Here is a 26,505-nt window from a genome sequence, read left to right as displayed (position 1 = left end):
TAGCATTATGGGCGTCATAGCCATAGACTATGAAAGTCTTACCCAAGGCTGAATCATAAACTAAAATGTATATGTATGCATAAAGGGTTGCGTCCTTAGCTGGCTAATAAGTAGCAAGCTAAGCTACCAAGCACACAAACACCTGCGAACGGGGTTAACATGTATAATATTATCATTTTAGACTCCTTGGAAGTTCTGTTAGTACATTCAAGCGCACAGCACAACATTTTAATAGTCTGGTATTTCTAACAATATTCCCTAAAAGGCACAATCACCACGAACACGGCTAAAGGGTCAAGTACAGTAACTACAACTAACTAACGTTGTAGCCTCTATGATTGTAGCCTAGCAGAGTGGACAAGTTGCTGTTAGCTGATGTACGTGTCCATCAAATTGACCACGCCCTAATTTATGCATAACTTTAAAGCTTAATATTAATTAAACAGATGAGTTGAGAAAAAATGCACCCCCCACACAGTAGTCATGGAGGGGGAACCTAACTATACAGAGAATATGGTTTTTTTAACCACGATGTAAACATGTTTATTTCTGCTGTAAAGTTGGGCATTTTAACATGGGGGTCTATGGAAATTGCTCCCTTCTGCAGCCTGCTCCTACTGGCCACTAGATGAACTGCAGTGTGTGGCACGTCCCGGCTCTTCCCCAGAGTTTGCCGCTTGGGTTTAACAGGTTAAAAAAAACGCAATATATACCGCAGGGGGGGGGGGAAAATCGCGATGTCAGTTTTTTTCAATACCGTGCAGCCCTACTGTCCAGTGTTCGGGTCTCTCAACTCAGCCTGAAACAATCTCACTACGCACAGTGCGGCAGGATATAGTGCATATGTGGAGCAACTGTTTCCTTTGGAATCTCTCCTATTGACCAGCCAACTGAAAGGCATGTCATCAACGGAGCATTCACTGCTGAGAATCCGGCTCGAAGGACCATTTGTTGGAGATGAATGTTCAAACTGGAGCCACAAACCACCAGGGGACAGGAGTTTAAACTTCTTTGTTTTATTTGATCAGGGTATGTTGGTGGAATGGTAGCTGTTGCCAATGGTTCTAGTAGAAAAGGTGAAACAAACTGATTACAGCATTTGCACATTAAAATAATACTTCCATCAAATTAGAACTAAATTATATTCATTACTACATTGAACAACAAATGTGTTCAATACCATTGAGGTTACTCAAGTGCAAACATCAAAATTACAAAGAGGATTCTACTTACATTGGTAAATCAAAAGACACATGGTGAACAACTACCAAACACTCAATCCTGGTGTGGGTGTTTGAGGACAAAGAGGAGGAAGTTCTCATCCAGGCCTCTATTTATAGCCTGTGAGGAAGTTCTACCTGCTTCCCTACACAGTGCCTCTTGTGGACAGGAGGGTTTCACACATGCAATTTCTAACAATACCCATTTGCTGTACTTTGTCCTTAATCCCAATTGTACATTCACGTTACTGACTCCTACATATCCACTTTGATACACGGACATTTTTAAGAAACCTTAAATAAAGGAAGGTTTCATTTTGCACCTTACTCCTGTTGTCCATCTCTTATGTTATGGCTTGACTCTGGGGAATCTAGCCATAACAGTATACAGTATATGAGCATAGTAGATATATAATTTATCTGTATTCTACAAGGGTGGCCCGCATGCGTGGGCGGCGGCCCGGTGTGTGGGCCGGTGTGTCTGAACGTCCCGGGCTGAATTTGTGTCCCAGTCCGCCCCTGGGTCAGACATTAAGGGGGTAAAAACGCAAATCCCGGCAATTTCTACCGGAGCCTCCGCCATGGAGCATCGGCACTTTCGGCAGGTTATTCCCATGCTGCCGTTAATCTGGAGATCAACAGACACTAGCGGCTCGCGCATATGATTATATAATCAGACAACGTCCGTTAAAAAACATTCTAACATAATGAGACGTTCTGCAGTAAGGAGGGGCGTTTCACCGACGACAGGTGTTCTTACTTTTATGTAGTTGACGGAGCATTTTTACTTTACACGACACTGTTCAACACTTAATTCTGCTTCACTCTTTAACTAAGTCTTGAAAGACTCCTTCGCTAAAGATTTTTGAAGATATCCGTGTTCTTATGACACGTAAATACTACGCTTCCTATGTTTTGGTGCGGACTCTGTTCACACCAGCAATAAACCGCTCCAGAGTTCGCAAGCAAGCGCTCCGAGACCACCTATTTTAGCGGACCAGAGTCGGGTTGTTTAGTTCACTTAAGAGGTCTCGGATTATGTTCACACCGACCCAAATGAACCGCACCAAGCGGCTAAACGCACCAGGGTTCGATTCAACCGGACTATACAAGGCTGGTGTGAACGCACCCTAAAAAAGGCACACAGTCTGTAGTTCTTCCTCACACCGTTTTTTTATAGCCTGCAGCCAAAGTACAGCTCGGCAGCATTCAGGGAGACGACATAATTCACAGATTTGATTGCTTAGCGTTGGTCGGCCCTGCTTCCCCATCTGAGGGGCATCACAGGAATTATTTCTGCTATCAGATGACTCCCTCTGATAAAGAAGGATAAAAGGTTTTTGAAATGTTGTGGTACAGGAGGGCGTCTTGTGTGCTCACCTGGAGGGAGGTTCTTTGGCGAAGTCTGGCAGAGGATAGCTGACGTAGTCCTCGTCCAACAGGAACACGTCAGTGCTGGTCAGGATCAGAGTCCTGGGCTGGAGGACCGGACACAGCCCGGAGGAGGAGGAGGAAGAGAGGCCAGAGAGAGTGGAGCCTTGACTCGGGATCTGGACCTGGAGGAAGGAATACGAATTAGTTTATAGCACAGTTTAAAAATACTAGGGCTCTACAGAACATTTAAAGCTTCTATTGAGATTTTCAAATAAAAGAGTATAGTGTCTCATCAAACTGAAGATACAAATATCCTTAAACAAAATCCTCAAATAAAATATTGTATGAGATTTGACTGTTTGTATTGAGTGAATGATTTAGTATTTTTCTTAATTAATTTGATCAGTTTTAACATATTATTCCTGTTTAAGAATGTGTGTTTGCAAATCTGTTGTTGTTGTTGTTGTTGTGTGTGAAGGTTATTGTCTGTTCTATAATAAAAATAAGAATTGTTGATCACCAGATATTTGGATTCAACATGTTTTTAACAATTAATAAGTAACTGTATGGGGATACAATTTTAAATTAACACTCCCAACGCTGCTTTTGTTTCAAACTCCAAATCAACACCTACATTATCAATCTCCCAAAATCGTATTTATTGTCATTTTGTTAATGTGTCTCGAATAAGAAACCTAAAAACACTTTGTGTCCAGGGGGAGTAATGTGCACAGCGACTGTGTGCAGCTGAGGTTGCCAGGTTTGTTATTGTTGTGCCTGTTCGGAGACCAAAACCAATCGTGTGTGGCAACCTGCACTGAAACTGGAGACAATGCAGAGAAGAACTAGGCGGAAGGATACACTGTTGCACATCTAGAAATAGTTCCAGCATGTTAAATCCCCTTACAAATGTAAAGTTAGCAAAAAGGAAGGACTTCGTACCTGGAAAACTAGCAGGTAGAGCAGGACGTTGAAGGAGCGTGATGACGAAGACGCTGCGCTGGCCGGAGTTTTCCTCTCTGCCACGATGAATGTCAGGTCTCCCATCTCCTCCTCACTGGGATAAATAAACTTCACCCTGCTGCTGTGGAGCAGCTCGTAGTTCTGCATCTTACCTGCAGCGGGAGAACAAATCTCTGTCAGCTTAATCCTGGGTCAACAATTGGTCTTCTTTACAACAATACAATTTGTTCTAACTTCGCACAGATCTAATAACAATTAGTATGATAAAAACATATACTTTGATACAAATCCATTGACAAGATAAAACAAATAAATCAATTAAAACATTTTTTTTTTTTTTTAATATAAAACAAAATACATCATGGTTGCAGGGCTGTGCATCACTGCCGCTATTCTAAGGCGGACTCGTGTTGGCATGATGACGTTAAGTAGTCTCATTTAGTCATTTGTTTGCAATCGCTGTTTTTATGACACATAGAAGCTTCAGACATTCATGAGTGGAGTATTTAGGTAGGATCTGAGGACAAAACAAATATGACACTTCCCAAAGGCTTCTTTGGTTACCGGTGTTTGTGCTGGTAAACTGTGAGTAGAAGTCCTGATCAGACGGCTCTGGTTGAGGAAGCTGCTGCTGCAGACTCAGAGCCGACATCAGCTCCTGGAGGAAGACACCCGTCCCATAACTGTCCCTGCTGAGGCAGCACACGATGTGATCGGCTGAGCGGCCTGCGAACACAGAGAGAGGAAGGGGAGAGACATATGGGAAGATCGGGAAAGTGAGAGTGTGACAGAGTTATATCAGCTTTAAGAGGTAGTTTGTTATACATGTATATGAGCTCTGCAAACGGGGACAAGGAGTGGGAACTTCCACTGACCTACGACTCTGAAGTACTGGTCGAACAGTCCCACATTGACAGACAGCAGATCAGAGAGTCTGACAGACAGACAGCAGCACAGACACAAGTCCGGATCTCCAGAGTCCATAACGTCCAACACTGACAGACAGAAAGAGGAAGAGAAGATAGAGAACTGATTTAACAAAGTGAAAGTCTACACAGACACTGCAAATGTGCAGATGTGTACCATGCTATGGTTTCTTTGTTATTTGTTAGTTTTTCATCACTCTTCACGGCTTCCATGGGGGAAAATGCTAAAAACAATCTGAATATGATTAGGAATGTTGAAATAGATGCAGGAGCAGTAATATTCAAACAGAAATGACTCACTTTTAAAGGTTTTTCTCAATCAGAGATAACCCTTTAAGTATGAGTGAGAAAAACCAAATGTTCAGGTTCGTATTAGTATTTAGTGACTCTACTGTGACATGTTTCCATGCATTAATGTTCAAAAAGGTCTTTATTTGTTCTCCCTCTGGAAGGAACTTTGGGATTTAAGCTTTTGCAGACCATTTACATGCACAAAAACACAACACACTACAGGAAAGGGACACCCCCAAAAAGCACAATAGGGCCTCTTTACAACAGCAGTGACTCACATGTGATTCTAAATGTAATTTTTTTTTCTCACTGACTAAACCAACATGTCTGTGTATATCCTACCAGAGTGATGAACGAGTGTGGCGGCGGAGTCCTCCAACAGGAAGTAGATGGTGTCGTTGGATAGAAGCAGACAGCAGGTGAGCTCAGACTCTGGAGACTTGTAGAGAACCACAGACAGCCACAACACCTGTCTCACCTCCTCCGACTCAGACTGACACAAAACATTTTAAAAAGCAGTCAAAAACAAAACAAAGATAAAGTGTGTCCCTTTCTAAACATGAACAACCAGGAAAGGGGGGGGGGAAACGCCTTATCGCAGTTCAAAGGTCCTCCAAGAAGAAGAGACTTGGAGTCGACTCAGAACTCTAACGGCCCGTCTACACTACAGGCATAAAAAAATCTTGATGCTGGACGTGTCTGAAGCTTGGCGATTTTTTGCGAGCAACGCGACCAACAACCAATCACATGAATCTCCCGCCCCCGACATACAAAGCAATAGCAATGTTAAAACGAAGTAAACTGGATATAAAATCCCCAAACAGGCGAAAACCTACCAGTTTCACCCACTGTCTCTGCCACCTCCCTCCATGCCTGGTTCCTCCGGTTTGTATCCCGGTAAATAGTTCTGGTCGTAAAGAACCGGGTGATTTGCTACCGTAATTTCTCGTTTGGAATATGAGGAAATGAACTGCTGTCTGGCTCTCCCAGCTTGCACGCGGTTTGATTTGGCTAGCGCTTGTACTGGCGGGATTTGCATAAACTGGATTTGATTGGCTGATGCCAGCTTCGAAAGCATCGGGAGCATCAAAAGTTGAACATTGCTCAACTTTTGATGCTCACGATGCTTGCAAAGCCATGCTCCGCTCCCCACAATGCAGTTCGATTCAAAAGCTTCTACGTCACCCCATTCAAGTGAATGGGCGAAGCGTTGATAAGCTATTATAGAAGCTATTATATATACTGCCCCTAGGTGCAATTCTCTCCAAGCACAACATCCCCTTCCACTGCTACGCTGATGACGTTCAGATATATCTACCTCTCAATGCTAATGCCAACTCCTTACAGCAATTGATGGACTGCTTGGCTGAAATTAAATCCTGGCTGAGCCAAAACTTCCTCACCCTCAACGAGAGCAAGACCGAGGTAATTTTTTTTGGACCCCAACCTCCGGCCTCCCAGGTTGACATTCTTGGCTCCCTGAGTAAAAACATCCTCCCCGCTGTAACGAACCTTGGAGTAACCTTCAATAGCACTTTTAAATTCGATAAACAGGTCAGCAGCGTAGTCAAAACCTGCTTTTTTAAATTACGACTATTGGCTAAGACCAAGTCGTTTTTATCTTTTAAAGACTTAGAGAGGGTAATTAACGCTTTTGTGACATCGCGACTGGACTACTGCAACGCTTTGTATGTGGGCATGGATCAGGCCTCCATAAAACGCCTGCAGCTAGTACAGAACGCAGCTGCACGTCTCCTGACTGGCCACAAATGGCGTGACCACATTACCCCCATTCTGGCCTCACTTCACTGGCTTCCAGTTCGGTTCCGAATAGATTTTAAACTCCTTTTATTTGTTTTTAAGGCCCTAAACGGGCTGGCTCCCGCTTATATAGCTGACTTAATCCAGCGATACACCCCAGCCAGAGCTCTAAGGTCTGCCGACCAAATGCTGCTGGTAGTGCCGAAAACCAGGCTAAAAACTAGAGGGCACCGAGCCTTCGCAGCAGCTGGTCCCAGGCTCTGGAACACTCTGCCCTTACCTGTGAGGTCGGCCCAGACACTAGGGGCTTTTAAATCCTCTCTAAAAACACACTTTTTCTCTCTGGCCTTTTAAAAGTGAGCAGAGCATGACATTTTTCATTTTGTATTTTAACTGTGTCTGCCTTTATATTTGTTGTTTTTAACTTAAATGCTACAAATTGCAATATGTTCCGTATATTTTTTATTCATGTACAGCACTTTGGCGCGACCGAAAGTTGTTTTAAAATGTGCTTTATAAATAAACTTGATTTGATTTGATTTGAAAGCATTTTTCGATGCCTGTAGTGTAGACGGGCCGTAAATGTGATTTGTGCCAGGGGTTTGCTCTGCCTTGCCTAACCAAAAAGTAAATTTAGAACAATAAGAATGTTGAAAGAAAAAACAATCCGCACCACTTTTGATAATGAATTAGCCATTTACCAAAAGTTTCCGCCATTTCGATTTGCCTTTTTTCTCTCGTCTATATGATAATAGCTGTTTTTGCACTGATGACCCGTTACAATGGGTTTTTTGGGCTTCGTAAACTCGTGATCTAAACTTTTTGCAGTTCCTGACATTCTAGAAACAATGTAAATTCAATTTACAAAATGTTTAAATTCTTCACCTTTTTATTCAAAAATACACTTTATGTGTATGTTACCTCTGCTATATATCTGTGAAAGTGGGTCAGCAGCTGCTCCCCTCCGAGCCCAGCAAGGAGCTTCAGTCCTGGGGAGAGACTTGGGGTGAGGTGGGGGGACGGCTGGTTCTCCTCCACCTGGAGACGGGAGGAGTCCCAGCTGAGGAGAAGAAGGAGGTCAGAGAAGTAGAACAAATATAAATACAACTTTAACCTCGCATGATATCTCTGTTAATCAGAAATGAATCTTAAAGAAGTCAGAGGGTATGTGCTGCACAGAGTCTATTTAGCTTTCAGAAAAAGATGTACACGGCTCCAAACAAGGAACAACAAAAAACTAAAGATTTCCTTTACAAAATCTGTTTAAAAATGATTATATCTGTATTTTAACATTTACAAATGACTTCACAAACATTTTGATAAGACGTTTTTAAATACTTGTTACCAAAATATGTCCTGATTGAGGACATTTTAATTTGTGCTTTTTGGTGGACAAACTTTGTGAATATTATAAATATAATCTCAAACATATCTCTGATGTTTCTGATAACTAATCATCATCACACAAAGTTGATGAATATGTGATGAAATCAACAATGCCAATGTATCTTACTCACTTAATGTGATGAGGTGATGAAATGACAGCTTCATTGTGGCAAACCGGATTGATTCTGTATCATGGTTTGTTTTAGATAAATAATGTCTGATAAATCAGTGTGTTGTACTTCCAGCATTAGAGGCTTTAATAACAGCAAACGTGTGATATTAGCATGCAGCTTTCAATGCAGCATCAAGTGGAAGAAGATTTACATGGACAGGTAGTATTTGATGTTCCACTGCTTCAGAAGTGTACCTGTTGGTGCTGTGTGATTTCCTCTTGCTGGAACAACAGCACTGGTCTCTGGATCCGTGACGGCCTGAGAACACAACAACAACGTGTCAACACACGGAGAGAATACACCAGTAAGAGTCAAAAACCATGGTATTCAGTCTTAACCTTGTGTGTGCGGCCCGTCCTGTGGACAGGGCAGAGGCAGGGCGACCATCTTCAGCCCCTCCAGAGCAGCTCTCCTCTGCCTAAGCTCCCCCAGGAAGGAGCTCCTGTTCTGGGCCAGAGGGAAGAGCAGCAGCAGCCTCTGACCGCCCAGCAGCAGCTCCACAGAGTGACTCCTCCTGCGCTCAACATAAGAGTTCAAATACAGATGATGACCAAAGTTAAGCGTGAGGAAACTAAATCATTAAGTTGGAAATCGCTTTTCTGTTTTACAAAGACATTCGGCTATCTAGACATTACATTTGTGTCCCCAAACATTCACTGTTAATTACACTGAACAAAAATATAAATGCAACACTTTTGTTTTTGCTCCCATTTTTCATGAGATGAACTCAAAGATCTAAAACATTTTCTATAAACACAAAATAACCATTTCTCTCAAATATTGTTCACAAATCTGAAAAAATCTGTGACAGTGAGCACTTCTCCTTTGCCGAGATAATCCATCCCACCTCACAGGTGTGGCATATCAAGATGCTGATTAGACAGCATGATTATTGCACAGGTGTGCCTTAGGCTGGCCACAATAAAAGGCCACTCTGAAACGTGCAGTTTTGCTTTATTGGGGGGGTCTGGGGGGGTCCGAAAACCAGTCAGTATCTGGTGTGACCACCATTTGCCTCACGCAGTGCAACACATCTCCTTCGCATAGAGTTGATCAGGTTGTTGATTGTGGCCTGTGGAATGTTGGTCCACTCCTCTTCAATGGCTGTGCGAAGTTGCTGGATATTGGCAGGAACTGGAACACGCTGTCGTATACGCCGATCCAGAGCATCCCAAACATGCTTAATGGGTGACATGTCCGGTGAGTATGCTGGCCATGCAAGAACTGGGATGTTTTCAGCCTCCAGGAATTGTGTACAGATCCTTGCAACATGGGGCCGTGCATTATCATGCTACAACATGAGGTGATGGTCGTGGATGAATGGCACAACAATGGGCCTCAGGATCTCGTCACGGTATCTCTGTGCATTCACAATGCCATCAATAAAATGCACCTGTGTTCGTCGTCCATAACATACGCCTGCCCATACCATAACCCTACCACCACCATGGGCCACTCGATTCACAACATTGACATCAGAAAACCGCTCACCCACACGACGCCACACACGCTGTCTGCCATCTGCCCTGAACAGTGAAACCCGGGATTCATCCGTGAAGAGAACACCTCTCCAACGTGCCAGACGCCATCGAATGTGAGCATTTGCCCACTCAAGTCGGTTACGACGACGAACCGGAGTCAGGTCGAGACCCCGATGAGGACGACGAGCATGCAGATGATTTTTTCAGATTTGTGAACAATATTTGAGAGAAATGGTTATTTTGTGTTTATAGAAAATGTTTTAGATCTTTGAGTTCATCTCATGAAAAATGGGAGCAAAAACAAAAGTGTTGCATTTATATTTTTGTTCAGTGTATGTTTTGCCCAATTATTTCAATTTTCTGTAATGAATACAACTTATCATGTTATGTTTTTTTTACTGCATTGGAAACATGATTGAAAGGCTAAACACCAACAAATATGGACTAAGGAAGAATATTCTGTTGATATGTGGGGCATTTTGGAAGTTATATTATTTTTGTGATTAAGACTTTTGGAAAAGTTAAAAAAAGAAACATTTGTAAATATTACCATTTTAAACTAAATATAATAACACAAATAACTTATCTAGCTAGTTTAACACACTTCATGTTGTTCGTTTTTTTTTTGTCCTGTTAAATGTTGTGCAGACACACGAGTGCTTTCAAATTATACTTTATAAAAATGTAATTGTCAGTAAAAATCTGGCATAAATACACTACACAGAAAAGCAAAACAATCCATTGATCCAACCACAGCCTCTGTACCTGTGGTGGTGTTTGGGGTCGGGGCAGGAGGTGTTACTGCTTCTTTCCTCGACCTTTGAAGCCCTTTCTCCAGGGTGGAGCACCATGGAGCCGATGGGCACACGGACCAGCCTGCACCAGGAGGAGGAGGAGTGATGAAGGCCAGCGCTCCTTCTCTCACTCTCTGCCAGCTCTCTGAAATCAATCTTCAGCACCCAGAGGTGTCTGTGGGTGAGAAAGAGGAGGGAAGGGAGGCTGGGGTCCTCTCTGCTGGAGAAGATGTCTGACAGGAACTGGTGGGCGTCCGGGGCCGAGAAGGAGGTGGAGGAGGAAGGAAGGAGAAAGGCAGCATAGCCTCCCTGGGCCCCCTGACTCTCCTCCAGCTCCCAGGAGTTGATGAGCGAGCGGTGGAGGAGCTGAGGAGGGAGGGGGGGCTCGGGGTCAGGCTGAGACTTCACGGCCTTGAGAAAAGGAGGAAAATACGTTTATTTTTATTTTGGTATCGACATGTATATGCTTCACATATCATACTGGTGGTGACCTATGGTGAGAGTGTGGGAGAGAAACCCCCCAAACATCTATTTGGAGACCATTTACAGTACATGCACAAAGCCCTGTATAGCACACTACCGGGACAGGCAAACCCCAAATGCATAATACAAATATTAATACTACATTTCATTTTTATAGCGCTTTTCCTGGTGCTCAAAGACGCTTTGCATAAAATCAGAAACAGTACAAGGTAATACGGCATTGTGTTCATTCATATTGTTAAATAAAATCCCAATGTAACTTTTTTTACTCACTTTCAAAACATCTTGACACCGAGTTTACATAGAATTGGGATTTTTCTTTTTAAAGTTCTACCGTTAGACAACTAGACCGAAGTATGTCCATACCAGATTTCTAGACTTTAGTCCAACCAGAACCACATTATGTCTTTACTCATCGTGATAAGATGTACTGTCTGCAAATCAAGTTTCAGCAGCGTAGTGAACTGTGATGCTCTCTCCTGTGAGAAAGTTGTAATATTTAAAGAACACCTAAAATGATCGCAATACCTACTAATGTAATACAAACATGTTTAAAAGGGGAAACTAAATTGGACTATCTGTGCTGTAAAATGTAGGAACTCTCAATGCTTCACATGCTGCTCTCTGACCTGGATCAACACCTTCAGCTCGCTCCTGGTCTGCCGGAGCGCCTCGGGCTCCGAGAAGAGGAACCAGCGGGTCGGGGCGGCTTGGAGGCCGAATGCGAGGCAGGAGTCAGGGAGCTCGGCTTGGGAGGAGAGGAGGAGCTGTGAGTACGGCAGCAGGAGGTCCACCTGCAGGCTGGACAGCACCTCCTCCACACTCTGCTCCTGGTCTGAGAACAGATTGCTCTTAATATTCAAACACACAGCAAATCAACAAGCGCACGTCATGCAATTGATTTTGGATGATATGCATGCTTTTAACACACAGTGGAAAAAAAAGGCAGTTACTGTTGTGTTTGTTAGCACGGTGATCCCTTGGTTTTCTGTCAACATTTCTTTATAAATCATTGTTGCCGTTTATACGTTATTATTAAAAGGAAAGCTATGTGGATTTTCAGCTCCGTTACTGTTAATAGTAAACGGTTCTGCATTAGACCTGGTGTTGCATCCGGACTTGGATGTGCATGACTGTAGGTACCAGAACATTACAATGCCTTTCCATGAACCAAGGCAATTCTCATGAAGCACGATTAGTTAATTTGGCAACAAGCAGCAAAGTAAACTAATATGAAAAACGAAATCTGATTGTGTGTTTACCTGCGTCCTGATTGGACCGTGTGAAATCATCTGACAGGTACATCAGGCACAACATTTGGTCTGTCAGCACCAGGCAAGCCTTCTTTTGCTCCACTTCCTCCTTCAGCTGAAGACAGTAGCACCACAGGACCCTGCTGACATGCACCTCTTTCTCTTTCTCCTTCTCCTCCTCCTCCTCCTCCTCCTGTTCCTCCTCCTCCTCCTTCTCCTCCTCCTCCTCCTCTTCTTCTTCACACAGCTCCTCCTGCTGGCTACCAGGCTCCTCTGCAGAAGGAACAGCGAGCGACGTGGAGGAAGAGGAGCCGACGGACTCCTCTAAAGAGTCATCCAGGCCCATCTCGAAGTATCCGTCCCTGGAGCCTGGACTGTAATAATGAGAATGAAATATGAATCAATTATTAACGTTTTTTGAATTTGAGGGGATCCCAAAATCTAATGGGAACATCTGAGGGGATTAGTTTTTTAGGGGATCAACTGGGAAACCAGTGGTTACATTACCTGAGACTTCCCTCCTCAGTGCACTCCACATGGGACTGAAGCTCTCTGCATTTAGACCTCTTGTCTTCCTCTCTCTCCTCCTCCTCTGTCTCTTCCTCCTCCACCTTCTCCCTTTTCTGCTCCTTCAGAATGGAGCTTAGCCGATGGGAGAGCTGGGTAATGAAGTCTTTGTTGGAGGAGGAGAGGGAGAGCAGCAGAGAAGGAAGTAGAGGACAGCAGGCTGCGCTGCAGGAGAAGCAAGGGGTCTCAGCTGGTCTGGAGGGGGGGGAAGAGCAGCAGGCGCAACTGGAGGAGAAACAGGATGGAGATCTTTCTTTTTACATTTCATGACAGAAACAATGTTCAGAAATGACTACCAGACTTTATTGCTTCAGTTTCCCTATCCGCTCATTTTCAATTCATTAACACCCCTGCTACTATTTCATATCCCTGGTATAAATCAAACCTATGGACGTTACATTTTTAAATAACATTTAGAATGCTCCTCTATTATTAAGACCATTGGTTCCATGATAAAACATCCATTTGCGAATGCGTTTATTAGTTAAAGGGGCCCTACTGTGCTCATTTTCAGGTTCATGTGTCTCTACTGTGGGGGTTTTTCTCATCCTGCCTGTGCTGCAGCACCTCTTTTCACCCTCTGTCTGAAACCAGAGCCCAGTCTGCTCTGATTGGTTAGCTGGTCGACTGTGTTGTGATTGGTCAACGGCTTAGATATGTCCTTCCCCTTACCCCATAACATCCAATGTGTTGAAGCACTAGCCAATAGAAGTGCGAGTGTCACAGTCGTGTCATTATGTGATGGAAGGAGAACAAAGGAATCCAATGGTTGGGGGAGTGCGTGGGAGAGAAACTCCCTTTGGGAGGAACACAGGGATTATAGCAAACATAACACCCTATAAGAAAGGAAAACATTGAAAAAGCAGAATACCCTTCAACATCACCAGATCCAAACAGCATTGATCCAAGTTACAGCTATTTCACTTTAGCATGCTACCTTTTTAATTTGCAAACTCTACAAAAATAGTCTCTAAATATTACGACCTCTACCTTGCTATTATTATTTTACTCCTGAAAAGTCATCCCCAATACTTAAAGGTGTTGCACATTATAAATTTAAGGATTAAAAGTAGATTTTCCCAGCAGTAGATTAAGAGAAATACAATAACCTTTAAGTTAGAAAATTGTATTTAGAGTTGTTGTGGTAAATAATTTGATTTGATACTGACCAGACAGCCTTTGTAGAATTTGTAGTAGTAGTAGTAGTATTAGTAGTAGTGGTAGTAGTTATGCTTGTGGGAGCTCCACAGAGTGTGTGTTCAGACAGACTGACAGCAGGTTGGTGTACCTGCAGACAGCAAAACAACATTAGAGTGCAGCTGAGACTAAATATATATCAAAACATTTGGCAAAATGTGTTGTTTTTAATCAAGACATTTTGTTCAATGACAAACTATTACACCTCAAATCTAAATGATAAGTTTAGTTTGTTCACACATTATTCTTCCTTTATACAACATATTTTACAGATCTCAGAACAGTCACAATGCCATCTGCCTAAATGATAACCTGAAAATATTAAATAATTTGTAAAACAGTCCTCTGACAAACTAATGCTAGTCTTTTTGCCTTGCTTGATCCATCAAGATATTGAGAGAACACTGAAGGATGCATTGCTGTCGTGAGCATTGGTTTGGAAATTAGAACCTAACATTTGTTAGATTGTCCGTCAAAGCAGACTCAAACAATCAGCCACAGATATCACATTCAGCAAACGCTAATTGTCTGTAATTAGGTCGTCGCGGAACTTGAGTGCAAACAATATTGTATTTTATTATTTAGAGACAGTCTAAAGTGAATCATTTGTTTTCTTCCCAGCAGAAACTAGAGCAATATGTGATGATAATATGATGGTTGTTTTATGCTGCCCTCACCTGGGTGGGGTCAGCAGGCAGGAGGTTTGTGTTGGTTTTAAAGCTTGGTGGGGGGGGTGCAGCGTCCACAGGCGGGAGAGTGCGGGGGGGAACGGAGTCTTCTCTGCTTGTCACTTCTGAAACAGAAAACCAAATAAACGAGGGTTGCTGTGAGGCGAGGAGCAAGCTCTGCAGATTTACTGATGTCCTTCTGGGTTCATTTACAGATTGACAGTTTCTATTTTCGTGCAGAATAATTTGACAAGTTCTTACCAAAACATATTGAATTGTGTTCAAAACATGTTGCACTAATTTGATGGCTGAAGCTACTTAAATATAAATATTATATGATGTTTCTTGTCTTAACATTAGTTACTAAACATGGGGTCTTAGAAATGATGGGTATTTTTTACACGTCAGAACCCTAAAAGTGTAAACAAGAATAAGAGATAATCATCAGCACAATAATAGATTATGTCAATCTATGAAACAGTCAAAATAAAATATTAAATAACGTCTAGCTTCAGTTAAACATATTCATGCATACTCAGTTCTGACAGAAATAATGTTTTCAAATGTTGTAACCATTTATATCTCATCATGCAAAGTGTGAATCAGAGACAATGTTCAAAAATAGACAAATCCAACGTGCACTTAGTTCTTATTATTTGGATAGGGACATTCACACAGTGTGCAGCCTGTGCTAAGCGACACAGACGGATGTTAGTCAGGATTATCAGGGTGTCCAACAACCTTCAGAAAAATAAATGGTGACCATCAGTCGCTGGTTAGTTGTTCCCCTTTGTGCTCAGCTGTTGGAACAGCCACCACTCAGTTTTAAATAAATTAATCATTCAGAAAAATAAACAGATTTATCTCAAACCTAGTACAACTTTTGTGGTGTGAAGGTTTTGAGACCAAACATGGCAGCAGCAGCCCAGCAACTACCTTGTTCTGCAAGGTCAACTTATTGGGGTTTTCTCCCGAAAGTGCCGTCTGCTGGCGAGGTAAAGCACTACAGATATTTGAAATATAACATACAGCTCGACTGATAATGATTTGTTTTGGTTGGGTCTTTTTTTTTTTGGTGGATAAAATACATTTTGCTGCTGCCCTATTCAAGCAGAACATTCCTTAGCTTCTGTGCCTCCTAAAAACAGGGCCTTTGTGACCACCATCTACTGTTGGTATTCCACTAGCAGCGCAGAGCTGCACGTGATCAGTCATTCCTGTAGTCTAATAAGACTAAATGTTTATTTTAAACTATTTAAGCTATTAATCTTCAGTCACCAGACACTGATTTATCTGTCATGTTGAAATAAACATGTTGTTTGAAGAGTTGTGTTAAACTCTTGAAGACATTTAGCTGACGCCAGGTTTCTACTCTGGCACCTGGAGATGAACGATTCTTATTCTTGCATACAAAACCCTGAATCTCCTATAAGTAAAACATCTGAGATGGGCAGATCTTTTTGTATTATTGGTTGGTTTGGTCAATTTAATTAGAGCTATGAGATAATGAGGCTGTTGCAACATGTGCGATGGACAAATGTCATCTTAGTAAAGATTTAAGTCAGTAGGGGCTTAAAGTTATGAACAGCGAAAGCAACAGGCAATTGGTCACCATTTACTGTATACGTATACAGCTCTGGACAAAGTTAAAAGACCCCTGCAGCATTATCAGTTTCACTATTTATAGATATGCGTTTGAGTAAAACCTTTTTCTATTTGATTCTTTAAACTACTGACAACATTTCTCTGTGTTAGAATTCAACAGACAGTGGAATGGAATGAGATTGAGATTGGTCTCTTTTTCCAGAGCTGTACAAGTTTGAGGAGAAAAGCAAAGTGTATTCTCCAGGAAATAAAACACTGGGGATATCTGGTTTAAAACAAGACTAAGCAACAGCAGCAGGTGAGCTACATTAGCTACAAATATGTTGGATTGATAATGAAAATAATCACTATCTGCGCCGCAGCAAGCACCATCAGCTGCTGTTTTGGGGACAGCAGCTGATAAAGAGCAGAGAAACATACTCATCTGTCTGGCTGTTGCCTTAAATCAAATGATACCAAATCACCACCCCTCCCTCAGCCCTGCACAGCCTGATACATACATGATTACCTTGGCTGGGGCAAGAGGCCTGCTGGGCCGGACAGGAAGAGAAAGAGGAGGAGGAGGAGGAGGAAGGGGAAGAGGTGACAGTGGGAGGAGCGACAGCAGAGGAGCAGCAGGAGGAAGAGGAGGGGGGAGAGGAGGAGGAGGAGGAGGAGGAGGAGGAGGAGGAGGAGGAGGAGGAGGAGGAGAGGAGAGGAGGTGCAGCAGCAGACAGCCTGGTCTCCTCACTGATCTGACGAGAGGACAGAGAGGAGGAAGCTTCAGAGAGCAGCGACATCATGGAGCAGAGGAGCATCCTAACACCTCCACCCAGCAGCAGAGGAACAGTCACACCGGGTTGAAGACTGATATTTTCGCTTTGAATACAGACACAGCACTGGTATCTTTAAATGAAAACAACTTGACCAGTGCTAGTCCAGTTCAGTTGTAATACTACTGTTCATGTATCTGGTTGTGTGAGTTCAAGAGTTAAAACTGTGCCATTCAACTTTCAAAATCGTGTTCCAACTTGTGACTTGGTTTCACAGTTTATTGAATGGTGTAGAATATGTGAACAAGCTGCATTCAATACCCTGCGTTTCTGCTTGCTCTCTGGACCCAAATGCACTTAATATCTCAACTTTCCTGAATAAGAAATACAATACAAAATATTTCCAACGCTCTCATTGAAGAACAAGAAAAGGGAAGGTTCACAGTACATGTTCTACACATTTTCAGGAAAAACTAACTACACTTTTTTTGTAGGTTCTTTTTTAACACAATCAGTTTTAGCTCGGTGCATTTGAGTTTTTCAGGTAGGATTACAACCAGCCAGACGGCATAAGGACTGTTTTAGGCGTCTTTGACTTGCTGTATGTGTCGTAACTCTGCTGCTGATGTGCACATGTTCAGGTTAGTCATTTACTTTATCACATCTATATGAGCCACATCTTAATGGCCTATAATCAGGTGAGCGTGATAAAAACACTACAGAAGGTTTCAGGGTTCATTCCTATGGAAGATATGAACATTATTTAACACAGGTTTGGGTTCAAGATTCTTGTTGAGAGTCTTGGGAGTCAAATCATTGCAAAACAGAAAATACTGATAATGTTAAAAAATTCCCCAAAACCTGAAAAACAATGAGTAAAAACCTCCATAAAAGAGATGAATAAACTACTTATTGACACTTAATATGTAAATGTATCATTCATTCTCATCTTTTAGGTGGCAACTGTCATTATATCTGACAAAAATACAGACAATTGAAATAATACAAACTGGTTTGTTGCTGCCTGAAGTCTAATGAACGTACCTTCTTGTCTCCGCTGCTCATCCGGTCTTTGACTTCTTTGGCTTTCTGAATTGCTTTCAACACTTCCACTGTGTCCAGCTCCTTCTCCGTCGTCACCTTACCGTCCAGACAAACCTGGAGGCGCAGAGAGAAGAAAACACGTGTGACAGTCCTGAAGTACGATCAAGAGCAGCAGTAGCAGTAGCTCTAGTAAACTAAACAGCAGAAATCTTGATAATAGTACTATCAGTATGAGAATCTTATTATACTTAAGAAATATACGTCATTTTGCATGTTTCTCTCTGTGGGTTTTAAAACTGTAATAAAAACAGCAATCGCCGCAAAGAGGAAATACAAATAGAAGGCACTTCTTAAATGAAATTTACAAATGTACAAAGTAAAAAAAGGTAAAGTTAAAGGGGTACAAAATGTACAGGTTTTATTAAGGGTTTAATCAATTAATCTTTATATTCATTTGTGGTTGCAGTCTTTGAGTGTGCTTGTGTGTGTCACAGTAGATGTATAAGCAGTTTATATAGTATATTGGTAGGAGTAGTGGTACTTGTAGAGAGTCATTTCTTACTATTGCGTGGATTAATACAAATATTAGGATTTAATTCAATGTTAAGGGTGTTTTACCTGTGCAGTAGTAGCAGTACGGCAATACAAAACATTTGGTGCTATTGGCTGCAGTAGAAGCAGTAGTAAAGAGGTAAATATATATATATATATATATATATATATATATATATAGTGTGGGGTTTCAGTGGTGTACCTCTGATGCCCGGTCTCCAAACTGGGCCAGCACCTTGGTCCTGTAGTCCGGGATGATGCACATGGGGTTACTGGACAGGTTGAGTTTCTCCAGACAGGGCAGAGAGCCGATGTTCCTGATCTCCTCCAGCTGGAATGAAACACACACAAGTCACAAACAACGCAAATCCCATTGGCTTTTTGTTAAGGGAACCAGACGAAGCTAAAATGTTGGTTGAACTACATAAATATGTCTTAATAGATATTTTATTTACAAGCTGGTCATTTAGTGTTTATTTTGTACTTCTTCTCTGATAGTAGTATATGTCATACATTTTGTAGGAGGTAATGTTTTTATTTTTTTGAAGATTTTTTTCAGGCCACCAGTGCATTGTAGTGACACTTTTATAAAGGGGGAGACAGAGGGGGTGACACGCAGAAGATGGGTCCCATGGCGGATTCACAGCCGGGTTATCAGCATGGGGAGCCCTTGTATATCGGTCGCCAGCTCTACCAAGTGCTCTAAGCGGGCCATTGGTAATGTTTCTATTCGGGCCGCAAATGCATCTTTTGCACAATCAAATATAAAAAGAAACTGTCAGTTTTTATGTTACTCTCACTCCTGGTCTCAGGACGTCCCGGTGTTCTTACCTGGTCCAGCTGGTTGTGGCTGAGGTCCAGGTTGACCAGTGAGTAGAGCTTGGTGAGGCCGCTCAGCTGCTGCAGCTGGTTGCCGGCCAGACTCAGAGTTTTGATGTTTCCTAGACGGGTGTGAGCAGCTTCCAGGACTTGCAGGCAGTTGTAGGACAGATCCACATGGACCAGATTGTAGAGGTGCTGCCAACACAGAAAGGTTACTTCACAGCTATTGATTCATGACAAACTAAGGCTGCGGCCACACGAGGACGAATTCGGTCGTTTGCGTTACTGTTTAGTGTCATATAGACCGTTCGGCCACACGAGGACGACCGAATACGGCACTAAACGACTGAGGAAACGATAACGGGTCCCAAGGTGGATAGAAAGGCATACGCCACTCTCTGGGGGGTCAAACGGCTCCGTGTGTGCGCCCTATCCGAACATTTTCAGATCACTGATAGTGATTGCGCAATAGCCCCGCCTCTCCCCACCTCTTCTGCTCACCTCCGTTTACCCCGCGCCAGTGCTGAAGTGTTTCGCCACCAACAACAACAACAATGGCGGATCGCAGAGTTGCTATCGTGCTCCGGACGCTATTGACCATGCTACAGTTGTTTGTGCAACATCTACAGCAATAATGATGAGGCAATAGCCCCGCCTCTCCCCACCTCTGCTGCTCACCCCCGCGTCAAAGTAAACTGCACCCTGAATTCAGATTATTTATCTTTCTCTCGATATGGACCTAAACGCGAGTGAAGTCTAATCTGACAGGACGGAGACACGCAGCTCTGCTCACCTGCAGCAAAACACACACTTCAAGTCAGATCATCACCCTTAGCTATTTTAATTACCTCTCAAACTCCCTAAACTAGTTATAAATATGTTTATTTTTACAGTCGGCCGGGTCACTGATTACTGGATCAGCTGCTGCATGAGACAGACACTGGCGCTGTCCGAAGAGAGGGAGGAAAAAGAGAGGCTCTGTATATTTTATTATTATAATATATAGAGTCGTTATTCATTTGTTTTAAAGCTCAATAAATAACAAAGAAGACCTTTGACCGGCACTTTTATCATTTTGTCCGGAAGATTTAAACTTTAATACACGCTGACTGGCGAAAAACTCTGCCCGGTTCCCTCGGCCCCCACCGCGGAGAATAAACAGAAGGGCAACCATGACAACCATGCTTCTTCGCTGCTTTTGTGGAGGAAGTTACAGCGCCACGTACAGGCTCGGCATATGTACTGCAGCTTCTCCAGCGGTTGGAGCTAAACGGAGCGGTCTCGTGTGGGCAGACACTATCCGGATAATTATTGCATGTGGACGGAAGCTTGTTTGCGATTGCGTTTGCGTTAATCCTATGCGTTTAACCGTTTTCGTCCTCGTGTGACCGCAGCATAAACATCTGTAGGGGTGTATAACTGCAGCTGTCAGGACCAGATGCAAATCAGAAAATGTATAGGAAAATATTTGCAAAATCAGAATCCAAAATACTTTATCAACCCTACATTCGAGAGTAGAAATAAAACAAACAATTAAAATATGTAGAAATGTATTTTTTCAGAAGTGTAAAAAATAATAAGCTGAAAATGTTATCTATGAAACTATCTTTGGACTGATGTTCAGACTTAAATTATTGTTGGGCTCTTTAATTGATTTACTGATAATTTACAAGATAATCAAGTAATTGCTTTATCTAAAATAATGATCTATAAACTCAATAATAGGTAGCTGCAACCCTATAAATGATACTGACATAAAAAGGAAACTGTCCACTTACCTGGAGGTTCTCCACTGTGGACAGCTTGTTGTGACTTAGATCCAGAAACTCCACCTTAGGAATCAGTTTCTGCAACAGAGAAACACTCAGAGTCAACCTACAGAACCTGATGTACCTTAACATTTCTTTAATCACTTACCCATGCTTTCTTTAGCCCTTTGTTAAGATATTAAGGCATGACCTGCTGATATAACATATTTGTATCCACTGTTTTATTAAAAAATGCTAAAAAAATAATATCCAGCTCAATATATGTTCACTTCAGACAACTTTTTCAGGATGTCCATGGCCAGTAAAGATAAATAATGCATATACCGTACTTTTCGGACTATAAGCTTTTTTCCCCATTTTTTTTGTACAGCTAACGACCACTAGGGAACCTCCTCAATCTATGGATTTTACAGGTAAAATTAACCACCTTTTAACACTATGGGCTCTATGACCGGTCCGCGCCCGCCACCTTTAAGCGGCGGGCTCCAGCAGGAAAAGCCAATAGGCGCGTTCACACTGCGGTACTTTTCCCACAAAGGTTCATGCGAACTTAGTTCATGATCGCGTTCACACCAAAAAGAGCCGGTACTAAAATTAGTTCATGCGAACCTTTTTACCCCCTCGAGCAGGGACTTTCGAGTGGCTCTTTTGTGAGAAAAGAGCTATATTTCTGATTGGCTGGGCGGATTGCAAACCACGCCCCGTAAAACTCCCAAAAAGTTTTGTGAAGCCGCCATTTTATTATCCTCGCATTAGCATTATTAGCATTAGCATTAGCCCAGCACAGAAATGCAGAGAGACTAACTTATGGCAACACAAAATAAAACATGGGAGCGGGGGAGATGAGGAGGTGTCGGCGTTCTGGCGATTTACTCGGAAGGCTTCAGTAGAAGCTGCTGGGACTCCCAGCAGCTTCGACTGAAGCCAGTCCCCAACTCCGGGGACTTCCGGCCGGGGACTTTGGGCGGCAGTATACGCCGTGAAGTGGGTTGCGGCCTGCCAGTAAACCCAAAGCAGAAGAAGAAGAAGAAGTGACGACAGCGGCTTCATTTGCCTAATCCTCCCCCAGGGACTTTTTCTGGTGTGAACGCGATCTGTACTTACTTAATGCGAACTAAAGAGTTCGCATGAACTAAGTTCGCATGAACCTTTGTGGGAAAAGTACCGCAGTGTGAATGCGCCTAATATGGTCTAGCTGCGGCCGCGGCCAGTACACGGCGGTACACGACACGCCCACCTGACACGACACTACGGTGGCTGAGAGGCACCACCGTTAAAAGCGAATTGACGAGATTTACATCATACAGCCCATGTAGTATAAACATTGATTTTAATTTCTTACAGTAGGAGAGGTTTTGGGGTTTAGGTTTAGGAGGGAGGAAGGAAGATTAGGATTAGGTAAAAAGGTAGGGAGTGGTTAGGGTTAGGATGGGGGGAAGGGAAGGATTAGATTGAAGGGAGGGAAGAGAACTGCTACCCGGGAACGTTCATACTGGGTAGTTTATAAAAAGATTATCCAACGAGTTAGAGACCACAAAGGAAGTGTAGTACCGCCGTTTGGCCACAAGACTCCGGCGCACTCCTGGGGGCTTGGTTCAACCTCCACTGTCCGCGGCCGCAGCTAGACCCTTCTCAGCCACCGTCGTGTCAGGTGGGCGTGTCGTGTACCATCGTGTACCGCCATGTACTGGCCGCAGCTAGACCCTTCTCCTGTCCGCGGCCGCAGCTAGACCCTTCTCAGCCACCGTAGTGTCGTGTCAGGTGGGCGTGTCGTGTACCGCCGTGTACTGGCCGCGGCCGCAGCTAGACCCTTCTCGGAAAAGCTGGAGGCCGGAAAAGAGTGAGACAGGTAGCGCGCCAAAGTAAAAGTGGAACCGAGAGACAGAACGAGAGCAAGACAGACAGACGAATTTAGCTGCTGCGGCTTATATGCAGGTGCGCTTTCTAGTCCGAAAAGTACGGTAGTTCAATTTTTTTCAGCGAGGAGGTCCAGACAGTGTTTTCTGTGCGTGTCTCACCACAGAGCTGTCGATGGTGCTGATGCCGTTGTGGCTCATGTCCAGCGTAGTCAGATTTCTCCACACCGGGATTACCGCGGCGATGGGACAGCCTGACTCCGCCCCCTCAGCCTCCCACTGAGAGAACTCGCTCGACTCCGGGACCAGGATTGACTAGAGGGAGACAGAAATAACATTACCATCAGGTCACGATCTACAATAATCTGCATAAACACTAGAGAAGTATTTAATGTAGACCTTACCGTCATAGTTTCCATGGAGTGGTGGATACTCAGAGTTGCCAGACTAGACCTCAGAGATGAAAGACCTCGGATCTGCAGCGAGCTGCACTCACTGATCTGAAGACGGACAGTTTGAAAAAAGTAAGGTGAATTTGTAAATAAATGAAATACAGTTTTTTAGTTTTAGTATTTCCATTTTTGGAAGCAGAAAATGTTTTATTTTCTACATTTCTGAGGGAAAGATTGTACTTTTTACTCCACTGCATTTATTTAATGACTTACTTTGCAGATTCATATTTATAATTTTTTGAATACAATCAAAAACTGAGTGATGATGTTATTACTGTGCATATTTAAGATTACTAAACCGTAGACTAGAGAAACTCCCTCTGGGGAGGACTTGGGATGTTAGCCTTTGCAGACCATTTACATGCACACAAACCTCTATAACACTACAGGGAAGGGAAAACCAAAGAAAGCATAATAGTGCCCCTATACATTATTCCGGAATGGGTCAAAGCACATGAAATTTGGGGCGTTTAAACATGTTACTTTGAGTTTAATTTTATAACAATATTTTCTGTACTAATTCTTAACTAAAAAAATTAAATGTTGGGTGAAATGTTTGTTAACCTGGTGTTATTTATTCCCTCATCAAATATGAGGTTTGTGTGTATATGTGTTGATTAAGCAGTATTTTATCAGACAGACAGACAGACAGACAGACAGACAGACAGACAGACAGACCTCTATCTGCAGCAGTGACTTGAAGACAGACAGGTCGAAGGGGAGACTGCTCTCCTGGATGTTACTGGATCCTACTGGACCTCTGGTACCAGACACCTGACCAGCAGAGAAAAACCAGTGAGAACACTCATCACGTCTCCTCCTGAAGGAAAAGTTAGGATACAAAGTTACTCGGTACGACAGGATTTGAGTTTTCTAAAGAGGTGTGAGACCTTGAGGTATCGCAGCCTGCAGGTGAAGTCCAGGATGTGTCCCAGGTCGGTCTTGGCGTCTCCGCTGCAGCAGGTTGGTTTTGCCAGACGTAGCTGCTGGGAGACAGAGTAAAGCTGCAGAGGATAGAGAGAAAAGACCTCGCCGGCCTGCAGCAACTGCTCCCCTACAACACAACAAACAAGGGATCTGATACTGCGCGATGTACAGGATTATATCTGTTGTTATATTTGGTCCCATAAACACAGATTGCAGGTGATCAAGGAGAGTCGCATGCACCATTCTCTTGTGCTAGTTCATTTCTGTTTCTTCGAGCACAATATTGACTTGTTGGGGGGGACTGGGACTTAAATGTGCATATGACAATAAACCAATTAAATCTCAAATCTTTTTTTCAGTCAAATTGATATATTTAGCTGCATAACCAATTTAAATATGTTGGACTTCTATTCAACACAAAAGGAAAAGAAAACAATGCTAACCAATATTGAGAAACGTATTAAGAATGGTTGTTTCACATCAGGTCATTGTGCAAGAATCTACTCAGTATTAATGACATGTACTCACTGTGAATTAAAACTATGCATTTAACTAAAACATTCTAATTAGTTTGCATTGTCCCTGAGAAATAAAGAACTGTAAGAGATGTAATGTCATTGTAAGTATTTACTTACTGTACATTATCAGTAAAACTGATAAGTATAGAAATAACGACAGGGAGAAAGCTTTTGCAGCTATATGAACTGGAAGCACACTCACCACTAAAGGACAGTTTTAGAAACACTAGATGAAGATAGAGGGCAAAGGTCAAAGGAAGCTAACCTTTGTTGAACAACTCCTCAGCCAGAGCTGCGGTGATCCCGTTGATCTCCTGAAAGAGACAAAGAGATTGTTGAAAAACTGAATTCACTTCAAAACAACAAACAAGGTTGATTTCTTCACTACTCAACAGATAACATTAGCTAGACGTACAAAAGTTTCAACGTTCTATTGTTGCTGGATGTGGCCTATTCTTATCATTTGTTAAACACACTGCTTCGTCTATTCAAGATGAACACATCAAACAGGAAAGGCCTGATGATTGCTTCAGAACATGAACATCATGCTGTCAATTCTTTTCATTGCATTACGTTACACAATAGAAGTTTGCATCATTAATGCAGCTGAATAATAAACAACAATAAAGTTTGCCAACTGACACCCACCAGTTAATCATCTCGCATCACATGAGTGTTTTTAAATCAGCCTTCACTCTGCAGACAATACTGCTCTGTTGTTGTATGAACATCATCAAATAATCAATGGTCACGACGAGCACTACAAAGACTTTAACCTGTTAAGCCCTGAGCCTGTTTTCCAGGTCTCAGGCTCCAAAATGACATTCCCAGAACAAATGACTATATCTTCCCTTCTAAAAAGGGTTAAGTTAATAATCTTTCTTCTCAAAGCAAGGTTACACCTGTGAGTTGGATGTAGAAGAGTCAGAATCAATATAGATGTTTTTATTTTAAAGTAAATTCAGATTGAACATGAGCCATTGAAATGATAGTGTCTGTCCAAAAAAAAAAACATTACTTATAGTGAGAACCAGCCTTGAATGATGGGATGGTAGACTAAAAGCTTTAGGAATCCAAACTATAACATATAATAAGTACCCTGTATCAAGATTGATGCAAAACAAGAGACATTTAACCTTTTTAGAGAGATTTTTTTTTAAAAACACTTCTGGGGTCATTTGGGTGCATATCTCTGGCCCCCCTCGTTTGATTTTGATGATTGACATCTCTCTGTAACCGTTAGAGCCAATAGAATCGAGGGGAAGTTCCTACAATCCATCTAAACATTACCCATTGGTGAATGAGTGATGCGCAGCCAGATTGCCCCGGAACCGGAAGCTGCGATACACTCTGGTGGCTATCATTAGCAGCTAATATGAAATCTCCGTTTTTGACATAAAAAGGAAGTGATGGATTATCAGGTATCATATCAAAGTGACAAAGACACATTGGATTAACCTATGGATTAACCTTCAGCAGCGTTTTTATCGTTTTAATGCCATTGAAGACGACTTTTGATCAGAATAACAGCTAAGGTGAGACGATCTCCCGTGAATGCTCCGTGAAGCTACGTGTTGTGATGTCTGTGTTTGCTTCCCCTGTCGCGAGTTCTGATCACTCAGTGATGATACTAATACCTATAGAATCTGTGGAATCTGATATATTGGATGT

At 42.5% G+C, this 26,505-nt stretch overlaps 1 protein-coding gene across 3 annotated transcripts in view; it reads right to left on the bottom strand.

Annotated features, from left to right (window-relative positions):
• The window catches only part of nisch (nischarin), a 44,259-nt gene that overhangs the window by 12,025 nt on the left and 5,729 nt on the right, over positions 1-26,505 (bottom strand). The window contains exons 4-27 of one of the 3 annotated variants that reach the window (XM_034082662.2): positions 25,100-25,148; positions 24,280-24,443; positions 24,068-24,163; positions 23,342-23,437; positions 23,100-23,252; positions 21,091-21,159; positions 19,322-19,507; positions 18,693-18,821; positions 17,939-18,052; positions 16,651-16,876; positions 14,547-14,662; positions 13,842-13,960; positions 12,613-12,897; positions 12,115-12,479; positions 11,482-11,687; positions 10,341-10,780; positions 8,433-8,608; positions 8,289-8,352; positions 7,457-7,595; positions 5,117-5,267; positions 4,433-4,552; positions 4,122-4,283; positions 3,537-3,709; positions 2,601-2,776 (exon numbers count right to left, since the gene is read on the bottom strand). In XM_034082662.2, coding sequence (XP_033938553.1) covers positions 2,601-2,776; positions 3,537-3,709; positions 4,122-4,283; positions 4,433-4,552; positions 5,117-5,267; positions 7,457-7,595; positions 8,289-8,352; positions 8,433-8,608; positions 10,341-10,780; positions 11,482-11,687; positions 12,115-12,479; positions 12,613-12,897; positions 13,842-13,960; positions 14,547-14,662; positions 16,651-16,876; positions 17,939-18,052; positions 18,693-18,821; positions 19,322-19,507; positions 21,091-21,159; positions 23,100-23,252; positions 23,342-23,437; positions 24,068-24,163; positions 24,280-24,443; positions 25,100-25,148 — 3,974 coding nt within the window. Of the gene's footprint in view, positions 1-2,600; positions 2,777-3,536; positions 3,710-4,121; positions 4,284-4,432; positions 4,553-5,116; positions 5,268-7,456; positions 7,596-8,288; positions 8,353-8,432; positions 8,609-10,340; positions 10,781-11,481; positions 11,688-12,114; positions 12,480-12,612; positions 12,898-13,841; positions 13,961-14,546; positions 14,663-16,650; positions 16,877-17,938; positions 18,053-18,692; positions 18,822-19,321; positions 19,508-21,090; positions 21,160-23,099; positions 23,253-23,341; positions 23,438-24,067; positions 24,164-24,279; positions 24,444-25,099; positions 25,149-26,505 lie in introns of those variants that run through there. The other 2 variants (XM_034082663.2, XM_034082664.2) reach the window with 2 other exon arrangements.

This window comes from Pseudochaenichthys georgianus, chromosome 5 (genome assembly GCF_902827115.2).
Source record: "Pseudochaenichthys georgianus chromosome 5, fPseGeo1.2, whole genome shotgun sequence".
In the NCBI taxonomy this organism is placed as follows: domain Eukaryota; kingdom Metazoa; phylum Chordata; class Actinopteri; order Perciformes; family Channichthyidae; genus Pseudochaenichthys; species Pseudochaenichthys georgianus.
This window is presented reverse-complemented; position numbering and strand designations above follow the sequence as displayed.